At 40.2% G+C, this 25,562-nt stretch overlaps 1 protein-coding gene across 4 annotated transcripts; it reads right to left on the bottom strand.

Annotated features, from left to right (window-relative positions):
• Positions 1–1,348: 1,348 nt before the first annotated feature.
• On the bottom strand, positions 1,349–25,205 carry HSPH1 (heat shock protein family H (Hsp110) member 1). Of its 4 annotated transcripts, none has more exons than XM_021541958.3 (18): positions 24,988–25,203; positions 23,956–24,013; positions 17,627–17,767; positions 15,816–15,938; positions 14,490–14,589; positions 13,621–13,754; positions 12,899–13,143; positions 11,813–12,041; positions 10,832–10,938; positions 9,474–9,607; positions 7,217–7,422; positions 6,288–6,419; positions 5,399–5,536; positions 4,866–4,991; positions 4,218–4,325; positions 3,989–4,108; positions 2,699–2,860; positions 1,349–2,209 (listed from the first exon to the last, which is right to left on the bottom strand). In XM_021541958.3, the coding sequence occupies exons 1-18, from the start codon at positions 25,092–25,094 to the stop codon at positions 2,009–2,011; spliced, it is 2,571 nt and encodes an 856-aa protein (XP_021397633.2). In that variant the 5' UTR covers positions 25,095–25,203; the 3' UTR covers positions 1,349–2,008. The 4 variants fall into 4 exon arrangements, with proteins under 4 accessions (XP_021397633.2, XP_077637573.1, XP_021397634.2 ...); XM_077781447.1 differs by lacking the exon at positions 24,988–25,203 and adding an exon at positions 24,177–24,304; XM_021541959.3 differs by lacking the exon at positions 6,288–6,419 and having other exon boundaries at positions 24,988–25,205.
• Positions 25,206–25,562: the final 357 nt, after the last annotated feature.

Below are 25,562 nucleotides of genomic sequence, written 5' to 3'. Positions count from 1 at the left end.
CATTTAGTGACACTGATCTTTAAGCATCTGGTGCTACATGCTTACATATGGGATCTGTGCTTCCATGCACCAGCAGAATTAACACCCTTCAGAATACACTTCCAAGAGAAACTCTTCCCACAGCATTTCAGGTGCCTAATATTCCCTAGTGTAATTTTATGTTTAACACAGTGCATCCTCCCCTACACCAAGTATGCAAAAAAATCTGATAGACTACAGAGACTTACTTGAGAGGAAATCTTAGTTTTTAAAACTTTTACCAAGGTCTAACCAGAGCAACTTGAAGGGACTGAAAATATTATTTCAGTTTAGTCTGTAACAAAAAGCAGAACCTGGCCTAAGTATTTGACCAGGTTTTAACCTCTTACTCTGAACCGTGGATTACAATTCCTAAGTTATAGGATTCTGTTATGATGCCCAAAAGATAGGCTGGAAATAAATCCCCACAGACCGATGTCTATAGGGCAGGTATTTGCTTCTTACAGCACTGGTGGTGAGGAGGGTATCTCCACCTAACTCACCCACTTTTGTCAAATGCTGTGGTGTATTTATACAGCAAGTACTGCTTAGTATCAGTATGTCACTATAACATCATCATGTGTATGATCTCATAGTTACTAGATAGCTCTTTTGCACTGCACCTGTACTTCCAAAGTTCAGAGGTCATAACAGGTCTTTGATGAAGGCTTCCAAGGTCATCTTCTCATCTGAACTTTTCAACGTTGTCTTTAGAGCATGTACAGTCACAGTGCTCCTTGGTCTGTCTGGTCTTAACTGGCCTAAATTATTTGTTTTGTGGCTAATTGACTTTACATTTGCCAATTTCTCATTAGTAGTACACTCTATCTCTAAAGCTGTCCACGTGGTGAGATTTTCCTTCTTTTTTGTCTATTCAGCCTTAAGCAACTAGTTAACCATATACTAGCTATTACACTGTATAGAAAGTTATTTATATCATGTTATATAGGTATAAAAGTTATGATTCAGGTTATATTGATATCAGGTTATACAGATACATTAGGTTATATTGATATCTTATAACTCAAGCTATACAAGCACCTTGCAACGTAAGTTACATAGGCATCAGTTACAAACACTGTCCTATACTCTAACATCTGTGAAGTTTCCAGGTTCTTTCAGGTGTTTACAACCCTCGGGGCAAAGAAAAGAAAGAGGCATAACTCATTACAGGGCCAAATTACATTCGTCTAACTGTACAACTAGTTCTGTGCAAAGTGTGAGAGTCTTAAGCATGTTTATGACTCCCCTGCACAGGAACACAAAGCAATGGAGGGCAAAACTTAAGAGCAGGCATACTGCAAACAGTTAAACTCAAAAGGTCAGAAGATACCAGTAAAATGAACTTTATTTCAAAGCTCTTTAAAAAGCTTCACAATAACACTAACAGAATTAGCATTTCCTTCATTTTATGTACCCCACATGAAAAATGCATTGTTTAGCAAGAGATGAAACGTAAGCGTTTCTGCATGCTACTAACACATTTCACCATCTCATTACCTGGTAAGTACTTTGGACTGCAACAATCAAAAACCTCAGACAGAAGGATTTCTTCTGCAAAGTTCTTATGAAGAGGACAGACACTGGCTTTTTCTGACATATCCAATTAGATGTCCAGACAAAAGAAAACTACCTTGGCATCTACAAATGCCTAGAGTGTTTCGATTACAACCTTTTAAAGGAGCAGTACATTTCAAAGCAAGGGCTTCTTTTCATCTTTAGTGATGCAAATGGTTAAATACTGCACAGAAGCTTAGTATGAACTCACAATTCCACAGGAATCTGAAAGTTACCAAGGCAATTTTCCTTTTAGGATAGTCATGACCAACACTATTACTATTCTTCCTCCCACAGCGTAACATATCCCAGACAAGTCTTAAGAAAAAAAATATAAATAGTTTCCAAAACAATGCATTCCCACCCCCATCACATATGACAGCCAAAACATCTTCTGTCATGGGATGAAATAATTTGCTGCAAGTGCAGTGGCTTAGTCCAGGTCCATGTTAATGGTGTTTTGATCACTTGGATGACATTCGCCGTTTTGCTGAGGCATTTCGGAATTTTTGTCATCTTCTCCCATGTCTTCAGTTTTATAATCACTCTGCTCATTTAATGGGTTTTCCTCCTTGGGAGAGTCAACTTTTGGTTTTGGTTGTGTCACAACAGGCTCACAGACATTGTTTAATTCCTAAAAAAGATAGAAAAATTGTGGGCAGAATGTGTGTTAAGGAGCCACCAGCTTCACTAGTGCAAAAAGTCCTGTGTCCAAAAGACTGCTTGAAATTGGCTTCTGTATTTGTTCCCTTGAGTCCAAACTGACAAGTACTTATTGTACTCTGAAATAAATTAATTGGTATACTTTTCAATGTTCTGTGGGCAAAGTTCAACTAAGTATTTTTGATTTCACTTTTTTTTTTCAGTACTATTTTGTCTCTCAGTAAAACACTGAAGAACAACCCAAGTTTTTAAGGTGACTGAAAGACAAGTATCAATGAGCTCCACAGAATTGTATATAGTACACCAGAGCTCCTCTGTTTTCTGCTGGATCTCTTCCCTTCCATACTTTTTACCTTTCAAAAACACTAGAGCACCAAGATGAAACTGCGGAGGACAAAAGGCACAGATACCAGTCTACTTTTTGCACCAACCTCTAAAGATAGTTTATTATGGTACTTACCTGTAGTTTTGCCTTAATTTCACTTGAAAGCACAGCTGGATCCTGATCTAAGCTCTTCTTAGCCTGTGCACTCACAGCATTATTCATCCACTCTACCACTTCACTAACACACTTCTCCACTTTCATCATTTCCATCTCATCAATATGGATGTATTTCTCATCCTGTCCAAATACAAACATTTTGTTTGTAGTCAATGTCAAGTCTTAATGTAATCAAGTAATGCCACCAAGTCTATCTCCATTATTTATAACTTGTAAATCTCTTCCAGTGGTCAAAATAAATAGAAGCTAGCCACAAGGGAGATCCATTACAGCAAGAGACAACAGGAAATATGTCAATATAAAGCTTTCTTTACCCAAATAAACAAGAAATCTAGGTCACAGAGGGCATAGAAGCTTCACAAAAAGGTCATGCAATAAAAGATACTGTTCTTAACACATTCCCTCCCATTCTGGAGGAGCTACCTGCTCCCAAGGTAGTTTTTTCATTGAGATTCTGATGTACAGGGAAAGGATAAGAGTTTTCAACTTTAGCATTCCCTACAATGCCACAGTTACACAATTAACAACTATCAGAAGAACTTGCTCAGCAAAACAACCAATGAATCCATATTTAAATTCTTAAATAAAACCAAGTTATTAAATATGCTATTTACAATCATGCTAGTTATTTCACATATAACACTACTAATGATTTCATTTAATTTTGTCATCTATAGCTGTGAAGACTTAATTGTTTCTGACGTTAAGCCTCAGACTGAATTAGTTGGAGTATTGTGAGCTGTACTATTAAAATTCTTTAAGCTGAAATTCAAGGAGCAAATTTTCAGACTGGAATTATCAAGAACATAATCTAAAAATATCAATTAAAAAACCCAAATACAAAAACCCCACAAAAAACCAAGCCCCAAATACCCACATATAATAAAATCGTGGTTTTTACTTTATCTGCAACTAGGTTTTACACTAATGCTTCTCACCATACAATAATTCTTGTCCCTGAAAGAACTGGAAGAGGAGCACATTCCTAAAAAACAGATCAGTTTTTTTAAAGGTCAAGAATCAGACCAGAAGTCTAAACTCTTTGTAAGAACACCTCTTCAGCCTGGAAACATCCAGAAGCAACTGAAGATATGACACTTTGTGAGATTTTTTGAGTACTGGGAAACATTTGCGGTGTTAAATTTGTGACCTATATAGCAGCAGTTCACAGCTCATCTGAAAGTGCATTTGAAGCCCTCCAGCCAATGAGCCTCACTGAAGCACTGTAGTTAAAAAAAGGCCACTTACTTTATTCCTGAATTCCCCAGCTATTGTAGCATAGTACTGGAGCCTGTGTCCCAATTCTTGTAATAACCTTGGTCGTTCCTCTGCTTCTTGATAGCGCATTTCAATTGGAGTACCTAATTTCTAGAAAAAGCAATTTCTACATGTTTATGTGATTCATTAACATTCATTAATGTTGTTTAGCACAGTCTTTTGGAAATTTTGGTTTTTTTGGGCATATTAACAGGCCTACCTTTAAATTCTCTAATTTTTCTACATACACATGCTTTGCTTCATCCTCACCCTCTTCATACAGCCAGCCTTCTGTTTCTGCTAGGAGAGCAGAGAATCCCTGCAGATCCTGTGTGTCAATATAATTCAACACATCAAACATCCAAATACACACTAATCAACCACGTTTTTCTTGAAGTAACACAACAGAGGTAAATATACACATGAATCCTTAACCTCCCATATAAAGATTTAATTTCTACTGCAGCTTTTGCCTAATTAAGTTACTTAAACCATGGCAGCATATGGATTGAGAAACACACATCTACAACAAAGGTAGCATTCACAGACTTTTGTCCATGATTAGGCCAATACTTTGGGTGTAACTCTAATTCATGGTTTTGGTTCCACATAAAGCAACACAGCTTCCCCTTCCAGTCACCAGTTCCAACTGGAAACAAAACTTTACTCCATTTGTGACAAAACCTTTTTTCAGGGATATGTATTTGTTATGCCTAAACCTAATTCTGGGTTAGTCACTGCCATCATTCAAATGAAGTTCTGGTTTTGCAGCTATGTCCAGGGTGGATTTGAGAAAGTTTAACCAAGGTATACAAAACAGATACTTGGTATCCATATTTTCAGAGAAGTTCCTAAAACCATAACCTACCTTTTCACAAACAAACTTTTCATATGGTCCAGACAACTTGTCCCTGAACTCATATACATATTCCTCCACTGCATTCTTTGCATCATTTCTTTCTTTCTCCAGTTTATCTTGCATAATCATCTTTCCCTGTATACCACAGAAAATATTTTAATTAAAAAATAACAATGTTCAAACAGCATTCTACAAAGCCTGTAAAATCTCCCAGAGGCCTTGGTTCACCTAACTGTTGAAATTCTCATTATTGTGCAGTAGACTTACCTGAAGAAATGGGTTGCACTTCTCTGAATTACAATAGTTTAAATGAACCTGTGATACCATTCCATGGATCAGTGCTCTGATGCTAATTGCTATAAAGGACACTTCAAGCTTTCTGATAAACATTTGTCAGTTATGTGTTAGAAGGCAGACAGTTGGTTCATTGTTAACTGAGCCCACACTCCAGGCTGACAGTACAAGAACAGAGGTTGCCTTCAGAAGCAGGTGAATGGTTAACAACTGCACACAAGAAAGCAGTCTAAACCACACTAACTCACCTCTGTTTCAATATACATATTGAGGAGATCTTTTCCTAACTGCCAAACCAAGTTAGCTTCAATGGGTAGTTCCACATTCTTCACTTTTATCTTGGGTTTTTTAGCTTCTGGGGGCTGATCACCTTTCTTCTCATTTGTCTGAGTTAGAAAGAAGAAAAATAAGATAATTTTCCTGACTTATTTCTGATGAAGTACTATTATGATGAAAGACACATTAAGAGGAAGAACACACAAAGGTTTTTCCATGTTCTTTTAAAACCTTCAAAATGTGCTCATGAGACACTTTCCTTCTGGGGATTCCACCTCCTATCCCAGTCTCCTTACAGTCTGTTTCCAGACAGTAAGCACTGAGCTGCAGCAAGGACATTCCTCAGATATATACCGTGTTTGCAGATTTTCCAGAAGTGTCCATATGTAATGTAGCAGTTCACTAATGATGCCAATAGGGCTTAAGATTTTAACCCAAAGCATTTTTCATCTCATACAGATGAAAAAACTAAATCACTAGCAATAACATGCAGACAAATGTTTCACATTGATTATTTCCTTTTAGGTTTATGAATTCCTGATCCCAGCTTCCCTCAGCAGGCCTAATAAACCCAGCCTCTAACTGCTGTTTAAGTTTAAATGTCTGAAACCCAAATAAACAAGTTGTACAACACTGGAAGAAGAATTGGAAGTAGTAGAGAAAGACTTCTTGCACTAATCCTTTTGCAAACTCTGTACAAAAATCATCACAAGATACAGACATTATTTTTCACTATAGTAAAGATGTGAAAATGAAAAAGGTCCCAACACCAAGTTCTTTGCTTTTCCTGAAATAAGTTACCATTTTAAAAGCCATATTTATATAGGATAACATTTCCAACAGAGTTAAAGGGTCACTCACTTTCTTGACATCTGGGATTTTGTTTTCTTCAGAGGGAGGTTCTGATGAAGGGGGAGACTGTGACGTTTGCTGACCATCAGTTTGTACCTGGGACTGTGTTCCAGCCTCACTGTTCTCTTGCTGGATATTTTTCTGAAATGAAAGCCCAGGCACAAAGGATGTAGAAGGCATGTGCACTTGCATTTAAGTATAGGGCACTTCACTTCTGACGCACATACGGTACAAAGTGCCCTACAAAGCATTCTGTGCACACGCAGAAACACACACGCTTCAACTATGGAGATACAGACTAGGTGCAAGTTCAGAAGGAGTTCATGAAAATGTTACCAGTGCCAGGCTTGCTGCACAATACTTGTGTGCGTGTGTGCACATGCTACCACTTTCTCTTACAAAAAGGGGCTTTTAATTTATTGAGTCATAATGTTTACTTTTTCCCCCTCAAAAGTATTAAAACATCAAGTAGACTATAACAATGTGCATTATTCCCCAGTGTTCCCCTCTCCTTCAATGCTGTAGAAAACAATTCAGCTTTCCCTTTCACAAAAAGTCTCAAAAAACTTTACTGATACAAATGATTACATTGAAATCCTTTAAACACAAAGCACATGGATTATTAACAATCCAAATCTAGTTTTCCTGTTTGGAACAGTTGGATAACCATGGCAGCTGAAAGCAACCCCACCCTCAAACAACCAACCTGCTGCTATTTGGCACTTTGCACAAAAACTGGTTTTGAAATCCACACACTTCCAAGACAGCACAAATTGTCTCCTGTTCTTATAAAGACATTTCCTGACAACTACACACATCATAAAATTAATCTCCTTTTGCTTTCTTAGAGGAAGGTATTTTTCTTCCAGAGTATGTAACAGCAGAACACACTTTCACCAGTCAATAAGGATATTTACACACAAGAAAGGTCAACTTACATCACTGAAGTTTTCAATAGGCCTCTGGTCCTGAGCTTCAACTTCAGTCTCAACACTGACATCTTCACACTCTTCATTTTTAACTGGCTCTACCATAGATGCAGTGGACACACTGAAAATGCCATGAGTATTGACACGGACTTTCACTTTGACTTTAGACTTCTCTCCATCTTTCTGGGCTGCCACATTCTGGATAACATACCTACCTAAAACCAAAAGAATCAAAACTCACACAGTGGAATTAAGTAGGTAATATTACAGAGCCAGGAAAACATCTCCCTTTTTCATAGACAAACTTTTTCTAAATATTTGATGAAGCCTCCACACTAATCTCATGGTCCCTCAAATTAACTCGGTACTAGAAAAAAAAAAAACAAAACAACAAAACCAAAGTACACTGCTTTTCGGCCAACTTCATCTTATAAATCAAAGAGTAGGTTCTCCTGACACCACTAATACAGAGTAAATACAAAACTGGTGCTCTCTGTGTTACTAGTGGGCTGAAAAAACTACTGAAGGGCTTAGTCTAATGCAAATATTAAATGGTGCCTTTCAAATACAAGTTACTGCCCAACATAGAAACACTATTTCTAGAGGTCTTCCTTACACCTTCTAACATCCATGCAAGTCTGCCCTTACAGAACAATTAGGTTCTGCCCTAGAATAAAAGGTAACTACTGTAATACTTGAAACAAGCATTGTGAAACTAACAAACAGACAATTAGTTCAACAGTAAATGAAGAATCAGATGTCCTTCACATTAACTGCAGACATTTTTCCTTATGCATAGATTTACCAAAAGAGTGACCTGCAGACCAAAATGCTCACTTAGCTGCAAAGTACAAGTTCCCCAGTCTCACAGGCCAAAGATACACATTTGCACACACCATTCCTTCAGCAACAGATCTAGACCACAAGCACACAAGCTTTTACCTGCCTGTTTCACAGGATATAGAATGTAATCCTCTCTCTCGTAAATCCAGTAATACTGGAGCTGTGTGACTGGTTCTCCTTTTTGCCAGTCTCATTAGAACTATTACTTCATCCATTTCTCATACCAATAATTCTGTTCTGAGCAAATAATTAATTGGCAACTGAGTTGAAACAAAACTGTTCTTCAGTTCTGCTCTTACCAGTTTTCAGAACAGCAGTTAAACAGCTTCTCATTTTTTAAAGCCAAATAAATTGAACACTGACAAATCCCACCACGAGTCTTTATGGTAAGAGTTAACCACAAAAGGAAATATGACATTTCTGTAACTACAAAATACAGTCATAGAATCATAGAACGGCCTGGGTTGGAAGCAACCTTAAAGATTGTGTTCCAAGCCCCCTGCCTTTCATTACACCAGATTGCTCAGGACCTCATCCAACCTGGCCTTGAATTCCTCCTACAATGGGGAATCCACAACTTCTCTGGGAAACCTTCCAGTGCCTAACCACCCTCACAACAAAGAGTTTGCTCCTAACATCTAATCTACATCAGCTCTCTTGCAATTTTTAAAGTTATTCCCCCTTGTACTGTCACTACTTGTGTTTGTAATAAGTCCCTCTCCATTGTGCTGTTTTTCAAAATATATGGCACACAAACATACACAATATTTAATTGCATGTTTAGAACTCAAGAACAATTATTTAATTGGCCTGTCTTTACCATCACAGTCTTTTTCTAACTAACCATGCTGAAAGCTCTTTGTAACTATCAACACTCTCATGTGCTGCAATTTGTCAAAGAAAGAAAGAAATGCTTAGAAATGTTACATAGATAAATCAATACTGTAGTCTTGTAGCTGCCACTATTTCAGACTGCTTTGATTGAAAGTTATTCAGCATTATGTCAATCCCAGAAGGTATAGGTAAAAACAACAACTAGTTATTCAAAACATGCTGGTTTTTATATACAGGAGATATTATTAAATTATTCCTAGCCTGCTTCAGTAACAAGCAGAAAAGATTTTAAAAGTTACAAAGGTATTTTATAGTAAATGATAACCACATTTTAGTAGTAAAACGATAGCCACATTTTAGTTGTAGGCATTGATTTGTTTCCCCTTGTTTCTTCATTTAGCCAAAGCAACATTATAAGCAAGAAAAATAAAAAATACTGATTCAGTTGCCTCAGGAATGGGAAAATTCTGAGTCCTTCAGAGACAAAAACCTGAATATATACATCATAACCATACTGCATAACAACAATTACTGTTTGATCACAAATTGTTCTATTGGAGACAACACTATTTCCAGGACAATTACTTACCAATTTTTGACTCAGGATATGGGACTCCATTAGGATCAGAATAAAAAGCTTCTAGCTCAAATGGACCTTTCCTATAGAATGTAAGTACCTTAGAAAAGGGTGCTGCGTGATTTCTGCTGAAGACCTCATGAACTCTGTAATTAAGGGAAAAGTATCACTTTTAGCAGTGTATTGGAGCTGGAAGGTTTTGATATAGGGTCAGAACTCTTTAGAGGACCATGATGTTTTGGAACATTTATCCTTCTGAACAATTCCAATAAAGATACCTCACTACTGTAACTGCAAGGGAAAAGGATTTACTGTTCTCTACTGTAATGAGAACTTGCCCTATTCTACTATTTGAGCTTGGAATGGTGTATTTTGAATCATAATTTGCACCCTTCCTTAGTCTCAAAAGGATAATTATAGCCCTGTTAATTCCTTGCTCATTTACGTTCCATGGCTCAGTTGAGAACCCTGACACCAGATTATTATTCATTCCTCAACATGACAGAAAAACAACCAGCTTTACTTTGTGTTCTACAGCATGTCCAATATTATGCCAGCCTGATCCTAATTTCTAACTAAGTTTTGTCTCCTAACTGTGGAGGATCTCATCTAATAACCTAGATGTGAGAAAGTGAGAGCTTTACCTAGAACATGAACCCACAGGCTGCTCTCATAAGTGACAGAACAATTAGGCCCTGCACCTCCACAGAAAACAGATGGGAAGAAAAAAAGGCTGAACTACAAAGAACATGAAAAAGGTATGAACAGATCCCTCTAGAACTATGCTTTTTCCACAGATTGAACTTGGAGCTCTTTACATCCTAGACAGCAATTGCATTTCCCACAGGCATGGCACCATTAGTAACAGATGTCAGTCTCAGTAGGAGACTGCAGCAAGAAATTACTCTTACAAATGTTAATTTTTTGCTAGGTGTTAAATTCCTCCTTCAGTCAGATAAATAGCATCCATATAAGTTCACAATATTTCCATAGTACATAACATTACTAATAAATCAAGAATCTCAGGTGTCGGGAACACCTTGAGTAAAAAGCAAAAAGCCAGAAGGCAAAGTGGAATCAGGACCCAAGCACTGATCTAATTTTATATTCCTAATCCCAACACCCATATAAAGGCAAAACAAGATACTAGCAAGATACTAGCTCTTCGTAGCTCTTTCAACTCACTTTTTTTTAATATTTCTTTTTTTTTCAAATTTCAACCTATGTCTTTACAATCTTCCCAGTCAACCATCTCAGGTACATGGCCAATGGCTTTTCTATGCCAAAATCCTAGTTTAAATGCAAGCAAGAACATGACCCCTGAATTATGAAGGTCAAAAGCTTGATGGAAGGTAGTCTGAGCTACCTACCCCTCAGTGTCCTCCGCTTCTGTATTCCACAGCAGAGATATTGGAAAAGGTGTAGCATCTGTCACAGAAAATTCTCTCACTTTAAAAGCTGGAGAAAGAATGGCACACTGGAGAAAAAAAAAAAAAAAAAAAAAAAAGCTTGCATTAAAGCTGGTTAACTCCTCTACTCCGCTAGCCAAGACAGCAAAAACTTTTCAAACAAGTGCGAACCGGATTGATTTTGATAGGCAGAACTATTCCAATCCTCAATTTCAATGCAGTGTGAGAAATCTCACACACAAGTGTTTATGTGCTGTGTTAGCAGGCCTTTTGCAGCTTATGAGTAAAGGTAACACTAAGAAAATAGCAGGACTGTAAAAAACGAAAATGTTGCAGTGCTTAGGCCTAAAACAAGTCTTTATCTAAAGGGTCCTGTTTCTTTCCCTGAATACAATTGATTGCTAGCAATGGGAAGCTGTCAGTGAGATGGAGTAAAGAAACAAGTCAAAGAGAAGAGGGTGAAATAAGGCAGGACATAGAATGACTGGTTTTCTTGTAATATATAGCCGGAAACAGTAAAAATGGGAGGGAGACAGAATAAAAGCTTGTTTCACATTTATGGCAAGCCGGATACCAGGAAAGTCAAACTTGCAGTAATTTGAGCTCTCCATGGATACTCCTCATACCTTGTTGAGTAAAAATATCTTTCAGCTTGACAACAACTTAAATTTTTGGCATTAAATTCCCTAGATTGTATTCTTTTGAAGAAAAATTCTACTTACAGAATACTGCAATAAAATACTGCAATAGAGTACTACACCAGGGAGGAGTACTCTGGGCTTTTTAAACAGTAAAAAGACCTAGTGCACATGTATGTTCCCTTGAGTACTTTAAAATGGACCACTTCTACAACTTTTTATAACTGCTTCATAACTAATTCTTCATGGAAATGCTACTAAGAAATACATCTTTTAATTTCATCAAGTGCTGCCAGTATAATACCTGCAGAGCACAGCCTCTAGCTATGGCTTCATCTGCATTAAGTGTTGTACTGACATCCTTGCCAAAGAATTTAGCAATCTTCTCTTTGACAGCAGGAATACGGGTTGCTCCCCCCACAATCTCTACAGCATTTATATCTTCCACTTTCAGTTGTGTTTGTTCCATTAATGAAAGCAGAGGCATCTCTATCCTTTGCAGCAGGTCAGCACACAATTCTTCAAATTGTGACCTAAGAAAAAAAATGGGATTAACTAAAGAAATGTCTGTCTCACAAGAACCTTGCCTGGTATTTGTTTCCAAACTGATGCCGACTAGGTTGGTTAACTACTCTGCAAAGTGACTTAAAACTAAACTCCTGTAAGTAGGCCAAGGTGGCAACCGTAGACGAGACAACGTAGTCCACAAACAGCTGCTTTCAAATTTTTCCAGCCACTATCAATGTTGTTAAGTAAGATAAAGGTTTTGTTTGGCAGCTGCTATGTATTTGCCTCAGAGCAGAGGTTACAGATAAGAAATCAGAAAACACTGATACTTCCTTTATAATGAAAAGCTGTTGCCTACATAATGGAAGAAAAAGAACCCATCACTCTCAGCAGTAGCTGCAGAACTAATAAATGAAGCCATGCTTGTAAACATGTGGAAGAGACAGACTTCATTTACACTTGGACCATAATCAAGTTGTCACCCATAAGCATTGTTTCTGCCCTCCATTTCTCTACCCATATCCACAGTAACTAAGAACAGAAAAAAAATAAACAAATCTTTAATTGTTGCTATCTTAACAAGAGTATGGGATTTAGGTTACCTAAAATATGCAGCCAACCCTCTGGTTTGCAAGCATCAATCTATGGTTTTAAGAACATATTCTACAAAAAGAATCTAAACTTCTTATGCATGCTTTATGGTATTGAAACATTACTGAAGTAGCTGAACATCACACTTCCCAGACTCAGCTATTCTAGCATTACAAAAATGCCACAGCTGTTCAGCACTTACACTTTTAGCACGTTAAGTTTCTTTCAAATATTGAAAGAAACACTTGTTTAAAAAATATGGCCACTAAAGCCTGTCTTGTACAGAACTCACCTGTTCATTTTTCCAGATACATCAGTATCATTCATGAAACACTCAATATTTAGGGGAATGTCTGTGCTATTTGAACTCATTAGTTTCTTCAGTTTCTCACATTCCTGATACAGACGAAGAAGAGCCCGAACTTTGGTTTTTGGATCTAGTTTGTACTTTGATTTTATTTCTGCACAAAAGTAATCTACCAGCTTTCCATCAAAGTTTCTCCCACCGAGGAAAGGGTCAAATGCTGTCCCAAGTACCTGGTTTGAAAGAACACAATTATTTAGTTTAACATTAATAAAATCAAAGTGAATAGCAGTCTTCCAATATCAGCAAGTCCTCACTTCAAAATAATGTTGGGGACAGGTCAGCCTGTCTTCCAATGCATAACCACATTAGACAAAAATTAATCTTCATTTTTACAGAGGAAATAAGACTAAGCAGCTAAGTGACAATCCTAAGTATTCAAAACTTTAATCCATAAACACACATTTAGATAAAGCAAAATAAATTATAGCACTAATATTATATATCTTACATTTGTGTATTGCAAGAAATTTACAGCTTGTTTGAAACAATTCTAATGAAATGAAGGACTCTGATGAAAACCTTTGCCTTTAAACTCATTGCCATTTCCATGCATTAAATTATTTCAGAATTTTAAAAAGAAGGCAGATTGGCAGGCTATTTGATTCTAATTGCTTATAAACTCTTTTATTTGCATTTAATCTTACTACCTTCAGTTTACTCTTGTTGAATGCACAGGCTGATACTTGAAATGCAGAATGTCCCATATCAACAAACACAACTATCCGTGGCTTCTCTTCAGGAGCTGGAAGGTCTTGTTTATAAATTCCGTAATTCAGAGCAACTGCAAAAGAAGTGTCAGATATTATCCACACAATCTCTAGTTTCCAGTGGCATACCATTACATCCCTGTAAACATTAAGCCGTAAGATCAAAAGCATAATGACAGATCCAGACATACACCCGTGCAAGATATACTATCTTCATGGAAGCTTTATTCCATTAATCCAAGCTGTACAATCTGAATAGCAGAATATACTCCCTTAGTCATGTACATGGCCCCTAAGCACGTGTTTGGGTTTTTTGAGTTTTTTTTGCCTTGCAAAGTTATCAAAAACACAGAACATCTTAACAAAACCCAAACTCAGTTTTGTATTTACAGTGAGTATCATCTCCCAAGCTGGAAAGTTTTGTCTGAGAGTTGTATAAATGGTCAGCAGAGCCAAGTGTCTGTTTAAAACCCCGACTATACTGAAAAAAGCCTTGAAAGTTATGAGGTGTTGATGTTTAATCAAGGAGTGTCTAAATCCTGCAACTGTGCATCTGAGCAGTACACTAAATGAACAAGTAGTCCAGGCACACATAGTGACTCTTAAATAAGTGTTTGAGGAGATAATTATCAGTGGAGCTTGATCTCATCTACCCCTTCACACAGAAGACATTAAACCAAGAAAAGAACAGCAAGTATTTCAAATATTTGTGTCTCATATTTGCCTTTTAATTTACTTTTCTTAAAGTAATTAAATATACCCTCTGTCCCACCTCTCAATTGCAGAAACTGCTATTTTACCCTACTTACCTGCTGTCATGTCATTCATTAATCTAAGACAATTTAGACCAACAATCTGAGCTGCATCTAGAAGAGACCTCCTTTCAGCATCTGTGAAAAATGATGGAACCTGAAGAAGGTAGATGAGAATACAAAGTTTTTTCCAGAAAATGAGACATTACACCACCTTTTTGAAAGTATTAATTTAAAAATTGTATCTATTCCTCCTATTTGAGGAAGATCCTTACTGCAAACCTCTAAAATGCAACTACCATAATGAGCTGACACTTTAAATATTCTGTTCAGAGATGGAATTAAACCAGCATCAGGTAGCTTACATAAGCACACACTAACAAGAAACAAATGAGTTATTTGTATACAAATGCTGATAACATTAAGTGCTGGTGCAAAATGTAAACTAGACATTGTGAAGACAGTGACATGGAATACCTTAATCAGAACTAGCAGGTATACTCCTGTCCAAACAAGGAAAGAGGCAACAAAAAGCGTACAGCAATGCTGCAGATGTGAGAAAAGCAAAAGAAATAAGTGATAACAAATGAAGATAATCTATTTTGGTAGAAATTACTTTGGACAAGAAGTGCTAAGAAATTCTGAAGGAATATGCTGCTGAAAATTTTCTGCAGCTCTCTAGCATTGGCATTGGACAGTACCTTCTGATGTCCCCCCCAAGGGGACACATGAAGAACTAGCTTTCCAGGTTCAACTGGAGAATCAACATTTCTAATAATAACAGAGCTAAATATTCCTAGATGCAACATGAGACAGACTTGTTCAGAGTCATTGAGAACAGAGAGGCAGGTGTTATTTTATACTCAGGGCTTTGCAATGGAATGACTGATCTTGATTTGAGGTCATTCTCTGTGCAGTCATAACAGTGAAAAAGAAAACAAGGTTTGCTGAAAGGATGAAGATAAACAGGACAAACTAAAATTTTCAGCAGACAGAGGGCAAATCTTCATAAACAATAAAAACTGTTCAAAGTTGTTATCAAATTGTTTTAAATTCAAGAAAAACACAAACATATGTATTTATTTCAATTAGTAATTTGTATGCTTAGTCATGAAAGCAAGCTGTTCCAAAAGGATATATACCTGGATCCAAAAACATTTTGGGTCCAGAGGTTTCCAAGAGAATGAATTCATTAAGTTAGTCAGGGTCTGGAATATGGCAGCAGCCCTGGGATTTCTTTAAATCAAAAGCTCTAAAGCTAGTTAGGATTAATTCCTTTTTAAGTGCTTAGCAGAGTTCTTTTTCACTCTGCATGAATAGAAACAAAATGCCCTCGATAGCTGAAGTTAAAAGACAATGTTCCTGTGCACTACAATTACTTACAGAAATAACACAGTCTGTTACTGGCTTTTTCAGGTTACTCTCTGCAGTCTCCTTCAATTTAGTCAATAGCATAGCTGAAATCTGCTCCACACTGAAGATGTGCTCCTCATCCATGTACATGACCTGGATAGAATAGGTAAAATAATTCCGTTAGTTCAATTGAAGGAAAATTACATACATTTAATGTTCTTTGACACACTGCTGGCTAATAACCTATGAATCATGACATGCTTCATTATTTCATTACAGGACTTCAGTTTACAACTTAATTTCCCAGCTGAGTGTTTATAGAAGCAATAATTCCATTCTGTCTTAAAACATCAAGAACTTATCAACTCCATAGATTAAGGAAATGGCCAAAAGTGACACAAGTTTAACATGTGGCACATCATTAAGTAAAAATAACCATCGTTTTTCAAACTGATGCCAAATGCAAAAAATGTACAGAAGTACTTGCTGTGTATTTTTCCTCAGCATTTTTATCCTTCTGCTCAAATATGTGAGGCGTCTCTGAAAGGAAGAACTGTGCAACAACAGTTCACCTATGCAGTTGAAACAACTAAAAGCTTAAGATAAAGCTTAGAAAAAGTTTATTTATTGCTCTTGTAGCAAAAATTATTCTTGAAGCACCATTTTTATCATGCAATAGAATACATGACGATGAAGTGAAGCAACACGTTACAGCTGGTGCCTGAAAGTAACACTTCTCTTTTATTCATTCAGTATGATTTGGGGAAAATTCAGGCATTTTGGTTTTAAGAGAAATTTTTATCTGAACCTCCCAGTCTTATTGAATTTTACTGAATCAATTATTAAAACTTTTTAACCACAGTTAAATAGAAATAAATACTAACTTCTTCTCCAAGCAGCCTAAGAAAAAACAGAAAAACACCAAGTAGTAGTAGTGTTCTCCCAACACTAGACTCTCGGATGATACAAGACTCTTACACACACTGATTAAAGGAAACCAATAATTTCTGTCTGAATTTATCTGATAACCTCACAAATCACAAACCGCTAAAGAAAAAGCATCTCTTTTGTAAAGCTTGGCTACTTTTCCAGTCAGGCTTTTTTCTAATGTATACAATTCTGTGATACTGTCACTACTTAGGACTGATCTATACTGAAGTTATGAGGGGACGAGTTCAAGCTAAAGTCTTCAACAGTGAAGCAGTGATTGTTATGCCAGCAAGGCTTCATTATCAGTAATTGTACATATTTTTGTAAATGGACACAATGTTATTAACTGCACCTATTCTATGAAAAGCTGATATTGTATCAATGAAGTCCTTGAAATACAAGCAAGAGCCAAACCTGCAATGTTATAGGAACTGGCTTTAAACACTTTTGCAAGTAACTGACTCCAGGCAGTCCACTAAAGACACACTTGCCACTCATTTATGGCAATCATTCTAAAGAAGAGTTCCAACTATTTTCTAAAGCGTTTGTAAACCACCTATTAAGTCTGCTGCAATGCATTCCACAAAAAAGTGACAAAGTCATACTTTGAAGTAAAACCATACGACCTTGTAATTATCTTAGCAGTTTTTCTGCCAGTGTGCTTGAGCTAGCAATTTGCCAACACAGAAATTTGCATTGCAGCAATTATTTGTAAATTAAACTTAATTTGAAGGTTAACATCCACTATTTTAAAGATAAAGCTGCTAGATAAAGAAGAGCTCTTGTTTAACAGAAAGATTAAAACAACCTACCTTTAGAATTAAAAGAAACACATATTTTCATGACTAGTTGCTGAAATTTAAAATTTCAGATTTAGCTACACAACCCAGAAAGATACACTGCAGATTTACCTTCACACCAACTCCACCATTCTTCATGGGAACCAAATCATAGCTCAACTTTTCTTTTTCCTTCTGAACAAAAGGATCATTAAATGCACGGCCATGGAATCTCTTGAAGTTAGATACAGTGTTGTGGGCATGAGTAATTTGCTGTAAAGAAATACAGGACAGTTAGAAATCCACTCTTAAATCAGCCTGCAATGTTCAGTGCTGTTCTGTATGCCCCCAAGCACAGGTCAAGTTTTCAGACAACTGCCCACTCCCTTGTCACAGCTGTTTTATTTAACACTGGTAATTACTGTCTGGTACTTTTTATCAGCTCATTAGTAAGTTAGATACAGACTTCCAGATGATTACTTATTAAAGATTACTTATTAAGGATTATAAAACTATCTCTGAAACCTTGAGACAACTGGGTGAACAATAACATGATCAACAGAGCCTACTACTTTAGTCAACTGATTTAGAATCATAGAATTGTATAAGTTTGAAAAAGCCTTTCAGATCAAGTCCAGCTAATCTAACACAGCCAAGTCCACCAATGTTCCTAAAAGCCACATCCACACACCTTTTAGATACCTCCCTTTTAGATACCCTGCCCCACTTCCCTGGGCAGCCTGTAGAGATGTTCACAAACCATTTGGTGAAATAATCTTTTCCTGTAAGGACCCTGGGGGGCATCCCCTAAGTTAAGGAGCCACAAGAAGCTTCCCTCAAAGCTGTTAAAACCCCATTGGCTCCATCCCCTGTTCATATGTCCCTGAGCCAATCCCTCCCTATTCCCTGATTAGCCCATATCTTTGTACTGACCCCCTGGCCCCCGGGGGGTGAATAAGCTGGGCTCTCCATGTGTGTGTGCTGGGAACTCTGAACATCTCACTGCACGGCTGAATTAAACATCTGTGGATACCATGCAAAGGCCTTTTCTGCTTCTTTACCATGGACTTCACTAGCAATTCAGGATGCTACGTTTTCATAACAGCCAATATGAACTTCCCTTGGTGCAACTTTGTGCTTCTTTTAGGTTACTATAGATAGTGATAAGGGCATACACGAGCTTCTTCTCCAGGCTAAACAACCCCAGCTCCCTCAGCTGCTCCACATCAGACTTGCACTCCAGACCTTTCACCAGCTCCACTGCCCTTTTCTGGATTCGCTCCAGCCCCTCCATGTCCTTCTTGTGGTGAGGGGCCCAGAACTGAACCAGGATCAGAGGTGTGTTCTCACCAGTCTGAGTACAGGGGGACAATCACTGCCCTGCTCCTGCTGGCCACACTATTGCTGATACAGGCAGGATGCCATTGGCCTTCTTGGCCACCTGAGCACAGATGGCTCATCTTCAGCCACTGTCAAACAGCACTCCCAGGTCTTTTTCCACCAGGCAGCTTCCCAGCCACTTTGCCTCCACCCTGTAGTGTTCGATGAGGTTGCTGTGACTCAAGTGCAGGACACTGCACTCACTGAACCTCATACAGAGGCCCTCAACCCTGCCTGTCTACATCCTTTTGTAAAGCCATCCTGCCCTCCAGCAGATCAACACCCCAGTCCAACTTGGCCTCACCTCCAAACTAACTGAAGGTAAACTTGATCCCCTTTTCCAGAGCACTGATTAAAATATCAAATAGGGCTGGCCCCCAGTACTGAGCCTTGGGGAACACAACTGGTGATATGCTGCCAGCTGGATTTAATTCCATTTACCATAACACTCTGGGCCTGGCTATCCAGCCAGTTTTTAACCAGTTAGGAGTAACACACCAGGTGTGCCAGTCATCCCCCAATGTTGCCACAATGGCGACTGTGTCAGAGTTTTACTTTTGCACAATGGTGTCCAGCTCCTCCTTTTTATTGCCTGTGTTGCAGGCATTGATGCCTGCTGGCATTGCACTTCAGCTGGGCTATTGAGCCTGCCACTTTTTTTACAGAGGAGAAGCCCCAATTCTTACGTGACCATTCTCAGGAGCTGCCACAGTTTTTAAACAAATCAATAATAACCCTTGTGTCACTGCTGCTGCATAGATCTCCATCCCATCTCCACCAAGGCAGCAGAGTGAAGGACCTCACTAGACCAATTCTCTCTCAAACACTGCTGTGGAATCCTTCAGGCTTATCTTTAGCAAATTTGGCTGTATGTCTTTGCCCCTCCAAATCTAGTTTAAAGCTCTCAGTGATCCCTGAGCTCCTGTGCAATGATCCTTTTCCCTCCCTGAAACAGGTATACCCTGCCTGCTGCTACCAGTCCTGCTGTCATGTAAACTGACCCATGATCAAAACCCCCAAATTCTGACAATGGCACCAGGCTTAAGATATTGGTCTGCTGGCTCTTCGTATTTCCTCCTTCATTTCGGGCAATTGGAAGGATAGAGAACACATGATAGCACTATTTGTGCTCCTGATCCCTTAAGAAGTCATTCCAAGGCCCTGAAATCTCTCCTGATTGCCCTTGGACTTCCTGGTGCAACCTCATCACTGCCAACCTGAGGAACCAATAATGGATAATCATCTGACAGCCATACCAGGGTAGGAACTTGGACCCCAGAGAGGCAGCAGACTTTCCTAAAAAGTGGTTCCTGCCAGCATATTGGGCCTTCTGCTCCCTTCCAAAGGGAGTCTCCTATGGCAATGTCCTGTCTTTTTCTTCAGTGAAGCAGTTTTGGCATAGGCCAACCTAACCTTGGCAACAGATTCTTCCTTATCTCTTCAAGTCACTGTTTTCCAGCAGGTGGAGAAGAGAGAAAGGACCCCTCTGTGTGTCCTGCCTGCCTCCCAGGCATGTCCCAGGGAACGCAGGGTGCAATTCCACTACATCATCTCTCTCTCACACACTCCCTCATAGTCCTCAACCTACTCACCTCCTGCCAGAGTTCTGTCACTAAGTGGAAGAGTACCTGGGCACATTCCCACATCTGTGCTAACAGGCACTACCCACTCCTGGTATTGAGAGCAGGGCTCACCCTGCAGGTGCCACCCAGTACTGGCAGTACCCAGTGCCACCAGTGCTGCTGCCAGCGCTGTCTGGGCAGCTGTGCCAGGTGTGCCAGCTGTGCCAGCTGTGCCGGGTGTGGAGCTCAGCGAGGCAGTGGCTTTCTGCCAGGTGGGTCCCACTGCTCCCTGGCCGGGCTGGCACTGCCTCACACCCTTCCTGCACACTGCAGTGCCACACCCTGCTCATCAGCGCTCCCTAAGGGCTTATTTTTTATTTGGGGGAAACTGCTGTTGTTGCTCCTGGCCCCACCCAGGTCCCATCAGCCACTGCCACTCAAGCTGCAGGCTTCTGGCAGCTCTTGTCTCCTCATGACACTCCCCCAGTTCAGGAAACCCCCCTGTGCACTGCACTGGAACACTCTGCTGCTGATTGTGCTGGAAACCAGGGCCACTCACCTTACACCTCACTTCTGTCACCCTGCGTGACAGAACTTAGACCAAATTCAAATGTTTAACATGTGAAGCTGGTTTCCCTGTAAGACCTCCAACCCAAGCCACACCACCTCCACTTTAAGCATTATTTCATTAAGCGCAAACAAGGGTGTTCCTACTTACTGTCAAGCTTAAATGTCCCCATCATTTCAATACTTTTTCCCCCCTGAGCTACTTTGAAATCACATCATTTCCTTGTTCACACTCACCTAGCAGCAACTCAAATTCTTGCACTAAACCAGAGAAGAATACAGTGCATAGACAATTTGGAACTTTTTTTGCTAACATCAGCTTGAACTATTTGCTAAACTACAATGCAAGCTCCCAAGAGCAAGCGACAGAGAAACGTTCATTATCAGAAATGCAAAGCACAACAGAAACCAGACAACTAGAGCAGCCTAAGAGATAATGTGCATATCTCAGAGTATAAGTAATGCTATTTTATTAGAGAGAAAGTATAAAAGTGTGTTATTATCTACAGGTAGAATAAGGCAGGCACCAACAGACTGCATGACAACGTCTCATATGCTGAGCATACCAAGGAATATTTCTAGCATTCACCATCCCCACAGAAAAGCATCAATTCCTTGTTGCACATAAAGTTTTCCAGGATAAAATGGGAGAATCTGAGCTACATCTTGTATTACAAAGCTACTCAACTAGGACAGTTCTCCTACAGAAAAGCTCCCTGACAAAAAAAGGAGGCCAATACTCCCACTAACAAACAGTAACTTTCAGACAGCTGTGTCTGTGGAAAGATGCCACACTTGGACTGCCTGCTGAGAATCATCCTTGATTTATTTTAATTGTATTTTTTAATTTTAATTTAATTTTTGATTTAAATTTTACTTTTAATTTTATTAAATCAAGGATTTATTTTAATCATCCTTGGTTTATTCTAATCACCAAACAGTGCTCAGCAATTAATAGTATAAGCACAAGTCAACACACGCCAAAAATCATGCCAAGAACTATTCCAGTACTTTAATGTGGTTGTGTAGTTAGGTTCCTGTGTTGAAGACTGTTGCCCAGCATGGTTTTATTTATTTGTATAGCCACAACTTCAGAGTGCTTGAATGCTATGTATTTCACAGCTGTATGGCTGAAGAACGTAGCAGCAGGAATTATTACCATGTAGTGGGTAGAGAAGAGCAAACACTCTGCAGCTTTTATAGCCTAATTTAGAATTAACCTCAAAGCCTTTTCTAAGAGAACCATCTTAAGATATTTTTAGAGTAATTGTATGCCATTAGGTCTGTAGCATGTTTTAATATCTTCCTGCTTAGTCACAATTAAGAAAGCTAAGAATTATGGTCTGTTAACTAATGTACCATTCTCATTTCCAGTGGTACCATACTTACCTAAAGGTTACAGAAATTTTCTGAAAGTCTGCTCCAGCAGTAACTTCTCAAATATTAAAGAGATCACCTTTTAGTATTTTGAGCTCTCTCACAAAATCACACTGTAGAAGTCACCAATCAAAACCTCCTTTTCTTTATTTTGTGGGATTTTTTTGTTTCTTTGCCTTTTTTTTTTTCCAAATGAAAAGAATCATTGTATGCCTTGATTTAAGACCCTAAGACACCAAAAATCTAACTCTCAGTAGTCCATGTCAGGAAATTTACACATTTGCAAAAGAAACACAATTCACATCTCAGGTCATCAGCCAAACTGAACCACTGACAACTACATCTGTCATCTTTTATCATTTAAAGTATTAAATTCTTTTTTCTTGGCAAAAATATTTAGCTTCAACTTCTAGGAGAGCCAAGCATGAAACACTCCATCAGTAATATCATACAGGTTAGTCTGAAGATAACTAAAGTCACAGGTGCTCATCATTGCAAATACATACTTGTAAATGCTATCTAAGAGAATTGGCCTCACTTGCAGATTACTTCATGTTTTCCACAGCATCTACTGGAACAATCTAACAATACTGAGACATGCTTGAGAGTACATCAAGTTCGATAATTTCCCATTTTCAGTAACAATTAATTTTTGCACACTAATGAATCATACTAGTTTCTGACTTGCAACAATGTCAGCAGCCAACTCAGCAATGCTGAAATGAAATTTAAGAAAAAAACACAAACACATGTGTTTACTTCATTACTCCAAATGCTAACCTGTAACTGAATGTGCATGTGCTTGTTAACATGTAAAGTATTTGTACTGCCTCAGCTATTCAAAATTAAGAGGAGTGCTATTACAGTGCAATGAAGTCTCCTTTAGTGCTCTCTCCATGGAAACCCACTGCAGTCCTTTTGCTACATGAGAGAGATGCACAGGCCAGCGGAGGCTGCATGCTTGATCTCCCAGCAGCAGTTATGTAACAACGAACAATACCTAAGGATTTATTTAATCATTACAGTTTGTTATTCTGAGACTTGTTGGAATTAAGTTCTCCTTCTAAACTGAAAATACTACTTTCACAAAGAAAACATTAAACCTTTCAGAGCATCTCAATTGCAAAAAAAACACCACCAAAACAAGGTCTTGCATCTTCAAAACCAGAGGCATTTAATTTACAGCAAATCCAAAGGTAGTAAGGTACCCTGAATAGCTTTAGCAAATGTCTCCCCTTACATCCGATTTTAATTAACTATGCACAGCATTTAAAATGTTTTCTTTCAAGTACAAGGGAAATCCTATATACAATCATTAGGAAAAGAAATCCAGTAAACTTAATTTGTCAGAATATGAACATATTCAACTGGAAAGTATCACATTAATGAAGGAGAGAGCAGAAACATTCTAGCAAAAACATCCTACATTTCCCCAAAGAAAGCATGGCAGCATAGTGCAGCATTTCTAAAATAAAAGGCTCAACAAGAAACTGAGGCTGTTTGGCTTAAGAAAACACAGCCAACTCTCTTTACACCCAGTGATACTTCAACAGTTTGCAGCAGGAAATGACCTACCTGGTTTTTAGCCGCAACACCAATAGCTCTGTTTTTGGATCCAAATGAAACCACCGACCTGGAAAGAACAACAGGCCAATTAACTCAGTCCCGACAACAAACACGACTGAGAACTGTCACGGATTCATTTTCTACTACTGCAGATAAAACACCTAAGTCTTTCCGTCAAAGTGCCATTCTTTGAATTTACAGTAAAAAACCACGGGAAGACTTTTATCCGCCTTAAAGCCTTGGCCCGAATCCAGGACCTTTCACAATGGCTTATCCAAATGGTAAAACAGGATGATCGCAATTCAGAGCTCACAGCCAGTCTACACCCTACCCGTCTGTGCATGGCTGTTTCTAACTTGTCAACTAACTCCCGCTTTGAGCCAGAGGCTTTCTATATCTAACCTCTGACTCAAGGGGAGCTGCCCTGGAGCAGCTGGCAGAGCCCAGCCTAAGCAGCACGAGTGGGAGTGCGCTCGCCCGTGTCCCACTTAACCCAGCTGCCCCACGGGCACTCTCCGGGCCGCCCGGCGCTCCCAGCCCGCCGCACCGCGACCCGCGGGGCTCCGCGCAGCCCGCATCCCCGGGCACTGCCCGCGGGACGCTCCGCTCCGGGGAACAGCGGCAGACACCGGGCCGCGAGCGGGACACGGGGGAACAGGGAGGGTCGGGACCGGGGAGCGGGCGGGGGGACACAGGGGAACAAAGCGGATGGGGACCGGGGCGGGGGACACAGAGCGCGTCAGGATGGCAGGAGGGGTTCAGCGGAACACAGCGGGTGAGGGGATTGGAGCACACAGCAGGCTGGGGCGGGAAGGGGAGCACAGAGGGGTTGGAGGGACACGCAGTGGGCTGCCGCCCGGCCCCGCCACCCTGTATCTGTCCCCTGCCATCCCACGGAGGCGGCGAGCGCCGGGGAACGCGCTGGCCCCGCACAGCAGGAACCCCTCCACGCCCCACCGCGAAACTTCCAGCACCTTCTCCACGGCGGGCGCTCCGCCGGGCACAGACCAGCCCCCGCCCGCGTCCCCCCCTCCTACTCACGGCGTGCACCGGTCGCTGAACTCGTTGGCGACGGTCTCGATGCCGCCAGCCCGCGCCACGGCGATGTAGCAGCTCTGGAAGCCCAAATCAAAGCCCACCACGGCCATGGCCCCAGCGCCAGAGGGAGGTCCCCGCTCTGCCCGGCTCACTCCCGGTGCTCCTGCGGCCGCCGGTCCCCGTAGCGTGCGCGGGCGGGCGGGCGGGGAAGGGACGCAGCGGCGCCGCCGCCGCTTTAAATATGACAATGAGGCGAAGTTTCCAGAAACTGCGGCAGCCACTCACCGGCTCCACGTGCGGCTTCCGCTTCCGCCCTCGGCCGCCTTCTCGAACGATTCCCGCCAATCGGCGGCGCCGGGCGCGGTGACGCGCGCCGTTCCCATGGCGACCGAGGACGCCGCCGGCCCAGGCGGGGCGGGGCCAGGCGCGCGGGGCGGGGCCGCGCGGAGGGGCGGCGGGGGCCCGGGAAGGCGGGGGCCCGGGAAGGCGGCGGGGGCTCCGGCCCGGAATTGCGGGGGAAAGGAGGACGGGCCGCCCTCCGTGACAATGCTCCCCCTTCAGTACACTGGGTAGCCTCT

This window comes from Lonchura striata, chromosome 2, assembly GCF_046129695.1.
Source record: "Lonchura striata isolate bLonStr1 chromosome 2, bLonStr1.mat, whole genome shotgun sequence".
NCBI lineage: Eukaryota > Metazoa > Chordata > Aves > Passeriformes > Estrildidae > Lonchura > Lonchura striata.
The sequence above is the reverse complement of the archived record's forward strand: the minus strand, read 5'-3'. Positions and strand labels throughout refer to the sequence as shown.